The 5,655-nt window shown below is 46.2% G+C and overlaps 1 protein-coding gene across 1 annotated transcript; it reads left to right on the top strand.

The window, feature by feature from the left end:
* Positions 1–352: 352 nt before the first annotated feature.
* Positions 353–5,235, top strand: bhlhe41 (basic helix-loop-helix family, member e41). The gene is made up of 5 exons (XM_072562328.1): positions 353–680; positions 779–833; positions 1,072–1,179; positions 1,537–1,648; positions 3,118–5,235. The coding sequence occupies exons 1-5, from the start codon at positions 601–603 to the stop codon at positions 3,975–3,977; spliced, it is 1,215 nt and encodes a 404-aa protein (XP_072418429.1). The 5' UTR covers positions 353–600; the 3' UTR covers positions 3,978–5,235.
* The last annotated feature ends 420 nt before the right edge of the window (positions 5,236–5,655 follow it).

The following is a 5,655-nucleotide window of genomic DNA, read 5'->3' as shown; positions in this document are numbered from 1 at the left end:
CAGCGTGCACAAACAGTCGCGTTTGCAAATGGCTCACATCTGCTCATTAAATGATTGTGATGTGGGGAATGGAGGGCACTTTTGCAAAATGTGAATTTTTTAAAATTAACTTTTTTTTTCAACGAGAAAAACGCCGTTTCCAGTCTCCCCCAGAGAGTGAGAGGGAGCTGCATTCAGACAGACAGTAGCAGTGTCACGGGTACAGACTGAACACACGCCACATGCTGCCCACGGCTTATGTAACAGAAGATCGCAGTTTCCCTTCAATTTCCCTCCTGTTTTTTTTTATTGGAGTGTGAGGGGAACGTGGAGAGGGATTTTGGGGGCTGGTCTGGGTAACCACACGTGAGTTGGCACTTCTTTTGCGGGAAAAACTCTGAGCGAGAGACGCAGAGGCTGAATACAGAGAGAGAGAGAGAGAGATAGACAGGCAGAAACACAGAGACTGACAATCAGACTGTCTGCACTGGGAGGTTTGTCCTCTGCCTGGGCATCATTCCCGGGGCCCACAGCGTTTGTCAATCAGTTGTGTGTTTGGGCTGTGCTGGCGGGGTGCTGAATTAATTGCACTTTTGCAACCTTCAGCCCTGTACGGGAATAATGCAGGATGATCTACCTCCCTGGCAACCCACTGCTTGTCTCACAGAACGGAAGTTACTAGAACACGCAGACTTTCTTGGGTGAGTTTGCATTTTCCCTTTCGTTTTCAATCATTGCCGTGGATAATAGTAGTTGAATTAACTGCTTTCTCTCTCTCTCTCTCTCTCTCCCCCCCCAGTGTAAAATACCACCCCATGTACGTGTGTAAGTCAAAGCGGGGAATGAGACCAAAGGTAAGCCGGCTGTCTGTCTCATCAAAGATGTGCGCCACCTTTATCCAAACTTCTAACCACTTCTGATTTCCATCCACCCGTTAGTTAATGCACTTAGAACCGTATTTCACTGTAAAATTGTCACAGTTTAAACTGCGGTGAATAAAATGCGTAGCAACAGCGTTGCCTCTCCCCCCCCCCCCCCCCAGTTTTTGTTTAGTGTGTTCCGAAATGGTGTTTCTTGCCTTCACATTTTCAGGAGGCTTATAAACTACCACACAGACTGATCGAGAAGAAAAGACGGGATAGGATTAACGAATGCATTGCGCAGCTTAAGGACCTGCTGCCTGAGCACCTGAAACTGACGGTAAGCTATGAATGAAATCTGTGCCCTGTCTGCTAATGCAGTAATGCATGAGTTTAACCCCGGAGCAGTGGGGAGCCAGATATTCCCACCTGTAACCCGTGGGCTATTTGTTATCTGCAGCTCAGGGAACCGTGGGGTGCAGGCAGATTTACAAAGTATACTTAATGCCATCATTGCAAATAATATCAATAATTTTGGTGTTGCCTGAACTGTTGTTTAAGTATAACCGAAGACATAATTGCCAAGATTGCAAATAATACTGATAACTTTGATGTTGTCTTAACTGTTTTTATTTATAATTGAAGAAATAAAATTTACATTGTCCCTTTCCTCCGCCCCACCCTCGTTCTACCTAAGACTCTGGGGCATCTGGAGAAAGCTGTGGTACTGGAATTAACACTGAAGCACTTAAAGGCATTGACAACTTTAACAGAGCAACAGCAGCAGAAGATAACTGCTTTGCAAAGTGGTAAGTGACAGGACAGTGTTTTTAAACAGGCACTCTTCTCATTTTCATATTGTCTTTGTGACATTCCAGAGAGCTTTACAGCCTTTGTCAATAGTCCTTGTTGGAAAAATGAGGAAGAGTAAAGAATAGGCATGATAAAAGCTCTTCAGAGTCTTCGTGTTGTCAGGCGTTGAACCTGAGACCATGTGTTTCCAAGTTAGTATCTCTTATCCCCAGCATAGTTTTATTTGTAGAATTGTTGAGATCTTGGTAATTTTTATTTCTCCGATTTGCTTAATCATTGGTTTTGGCTTCCGGAGAGATTGAGGGAAAAACAGGAGGAAAGCTGGAGAGCAAGACTTGCATGTTTTGCTGTTTTGAAACAGTTTTGTTTTCTCACGGCTGTGCCCATAAACTGATTTCCTGAAACACAGTTTGCTTGTGTATTCCCATGTCTGACATCATTGTTCAAGCTGAATAATCTGGCAACTTTCGCCCGATAGGTGTAACTTCCAGAAAGAAGCAAATCAAAAGTAGGAGACCCAGTGCCTCTTCGGTAAAATGTTAAATTTGGCTCAGATTGCTGTGGTTTCATGAGCTTGATTCGATCTGGTCAGGAGACGCTGTGACCATTTTAAGTCAACGTTCTCTCCAAAAGCAAAATTTTGTTTTGGTCCACAAAGGTCTCTGGTATTAAATTTGATGGAAATTGAAAATTGATAGTTTATAACTTGTGATGAGTGTGATGTGAGATTTATGCCCAGTTAGGAGGATAGACAAATGCATAGTTTCACTTCTGACCCTGGATTTGTTTGTCATGATTTTGAAGCAGAGTCATAGAGATGTACAGCACGGAAACAGACCCTTTGATCCAACTCATCTATGCCGACCAGATATCCTAACCTAATCTAGTCCCATTTGCCAGCACTTGGCCCATATCCTTCTAAACCCTTCCTATTCATATACCCATTCAGATGCCTTTTAAAGGCTGTAATTGTACCAGCCCCGACCACTTCCTCTGGCAGGTGATTCCATACACACACCACTCTCTGCGTGAAAAAGTTGCCCTTTAGGTCCCTTTTATATCTTTCCCCTCTCACCCTAAACCTATGCCCCCATAGTTCTGGACTCTTCCCCCCCGCCCCTCCCCCCCAGGGAAAAAATCTTGTCTATTTATCCTATCCATGCCCCTCATGATATTTTAACCTCAGTAAGGTCACCCCAAGCTTCTGATGCTGTAGGGAAAACAGTCCCAGCCTATTCAACCTCTCCCTATAGCTTAAACTCTCCAACCCTTGTAAATCCTTTCTGAACCATTTTCAAGTTTTACAACATCCTACTGATAGGAAGGAGACCAGAATTGCACGCAATATTCCAAAAGTGGCCTAACCAATGTCCTGTACAGCCGCAACATGACCTCCCAACTCCGTTTGGATAACAGTTGCACAGAGTCAGGATTTGCGCTTGAATTGCCTTTGTTTTTTTTTGAGGGGATTGTGCCCTGAAAGATGCCAGGTACTCGGATCTGGATGCCTTCCATTCGGGATTTCAGACGTGTGCCAGGGAAGTGCTGCAGCACCTGACCAGGTTCGAAAGCTGGACTCCGAAGGAGCAGCGGTGTGCCCAGCTGATTGGCCACTTGCACCAAGCCATCACCCAGCTCCGAGCCAATGGTGAGACACAGGCCTCTGGTGTGGGGCAAGCTGGTGCCCAGGTGGCGGCGGCACCAGATCAGGCTCGCTCCGGTGACAACTGCGTCCCAGTCATCCAGAGGACACAAGTGGCGGAGCACACCGGGAGTGACACGGATACTGACAGCGGTTACGGAGGCGAAGGGGAGAGGGGCGAGGGGAAGAGTGAGAAGGAGTTCACTCCCTGTGACGGCTCCACATGGACGTGTGACATTAAACAGGAGCCCGATGACTCGCCGGCTAAAAGGGTCAAAGTTGATCTGGCGGGTCATGTGACCAGCTCTGAGGAAGGCCACGAGCCTGCTACCCATCCCATGATGGGGATTGGCATGATGCCCACGCTTGGCCAGCAACCCCCCTTCTGTGTGCCCTTCTATCTCCTTAACCCCTCGGCAGCTGCTCCATACGTGTCCCTCCTGGACAGGGCTAACCTGGAGAGATGCTGGTGCCCGGCTCCCATTCCGGTTCTTTACCCTGGCATTCCCACCATCTCGGCCTTGGCACCTGATAGACTACTCTGCCAGGAGCCCTCCCCAGGCTCCGGCCCGGGTTTGGTGCTCCGCATGTGCGAGTCTGAGGCAGCTGGACCCCTCCTTGGGGCCGAAGTAGCTTTGAGCCCAGATCTGGAGCCACTGGGGTCACCAGACAGCAAGTCCTGAAGCAGTCACCGCATTCCCATTGCCAGCTGTACACCCCTCCACCTTCACTCCCCAGGTACCCAACTGTGGAACCGAGCAGCAATTCTCCACAGAGTCCTAGAGATGGAAGGAAGTGAGGTCCAAAACTAAATTAACTCCATGCAGAACATACAGTTTGAGGCTACGTAAGTTAGCAATCTCTGTTCTGAGGGTGGACAAAGATCAACTCAGACCCTTCTAAGCTACCAGTCTCACGGAATCGTACAGTACAGAAGAGGCCTTTTGGCCCATTAAGTCTGTACTGCGAAAAATATAGTACCAGTTCCATTTTCCCACAAGAGAGTCATGTACTCATTTTGAATTGGGTGTAAACTCTCAGTTGCGCGGAGTAATTTTCCAGCTGCCACTTTGCAGATTAACCCCATCCACCTTCCAGCACTTGGGTTAATGTCCACCTGTGAAAACGTTGGGGAAAAAATATCATCATTTTTTTCTACAGCTCTCTCTTAATTAGCTTGAGTTTGATGCCCGCTTACAGTTAAAGATTTCACAATCTGAGTGAAAATTCTTTAAAAAATCATGTTCTGCGTTTCCCTCCTACCTATGGTTAGAATAGGAAGATGGAGTGAGCAGAGGGGATTTCTCAGATGCAAACCGTACTTTTTTTTTAAAAAGTGCGGCTTTTAGAGAGATCATTGCCTCGTGCCTGTCAATTCAAGGCTGACTGCCCATTCTCAGTCCCGCTCTGAATTACGCATTAAGAGATGAAAGTTGCTGGTTTCATTTAATGCTGTTTCTCTCCCACAGCCCTCTCCGTGCTCTGTTGTCGGAGAATTGCAAGTCACAGTTGAGAACCTCATCACCCAGACTGAGGAGACGGTGGCCTCAGTGAAACCTATTTTTAGTTGTTGCCAAGGCAGCTGATTTGGTGATGCTCTGTAGGGTTATGTAACAGCTGAGCGACATTCCTACCTGAGCATGATCCAACTCACCCTGGTTACAGAGCTGCTGCTGAATGCCTAACTCGCTGTGTTCAACAATATTGTGAAATACATATATTGCCTCAAGTAGCTTTTGTTTGTGTACTGTAAATAGTTTGTGAATAATGATGAATATTGTCTGATATGCTATTTTTGTAGGGGTATAACGAAACATGATAACCACTGAATATTTTATGTTTTGAGTGAACTGAATTTTATGAAGAATTGATCAATTATGTTTGCACTTCTTGTTAGTGCTTTATTGCTTATGCGATCTTAAGTTATTATAATAAATATTGCCTGCATTTTAAAAGAAAAATTGTGATTCGTTATGCCTTTCAGAAAAATGTGGTTTTTATTCCTTGCAAAGATAATTAGGGTGGGGTGGGAGAGATACTAAAGGATCTAGAAGGGGCAGTTTTGTCTTCATTCATCAGTCCACAGCCACCCACTCCCACTACCACTTATGCTCAGTAGCAGTAGTGTGTACTGTCTACAAGATGCACTGCAAAGGTTCATCAAAGGTCCTCAGACTGCACCTTCCAAAGCCAAGACCACTTCCGTCTGGAAGGGCAAGGGCAGCAGATTCTTGGGAACACCACTCCTTGCAAGTTCCCCTCCAAGCCATTCACCATCCTGACTTGGAAATATATGACCATTACTTCACTGTCGCTGGGTCAAACTCCTGGAGTTCCCTCCCTAAGAGCATTGTGGGTCAC

Source organism: Chiloscyllium punctatum, chromosome 44, assembly GCF_047496795.1.
Source record: "Chiloscyllium punctatum isolate Juve2018m chromosome 44, sChiPun1.3, whole genome shotgun sequence".
NCBI lineage: Eukaryota > Metazoa > Chordata > Chondrichthyes > Orectolobiformes > Hemiscylliidae > Chiloscyllium > Chiloscyllium punctatum.
Note: the sequence above shows the minus strand (reverse complement) of the source record. Positions and strands in the feature narration are given on the sequence as shown.

What these genes read in the sequence shown, in the direction of transcription:
- bhlhe41 (XM_072562328.1), top strand. Translation starts at nt 601, where the DNA reads ATGCAGGATGATCTACCTCCCTGGCAACCCACTGCTTGTCTCACAGAA. An exon ending in AGCGGGGAATGAGACCAAAG is followed by an intron (nt 834 to 1,071) that starts GTAAGCCGGCTG and finishes TCACATTTTCAG; the next exon opens with GAGGCTTATAAACTACCACA. An exon ending in CTGAGCACCTGAAACTGACG is followed by an intron (nt 1,180 to 1,536) that starts GTAAGCTATGAA and finishes GTTCTACCTAAG; the next exon opens with ACTCTGGGGCATCTGGAGAA.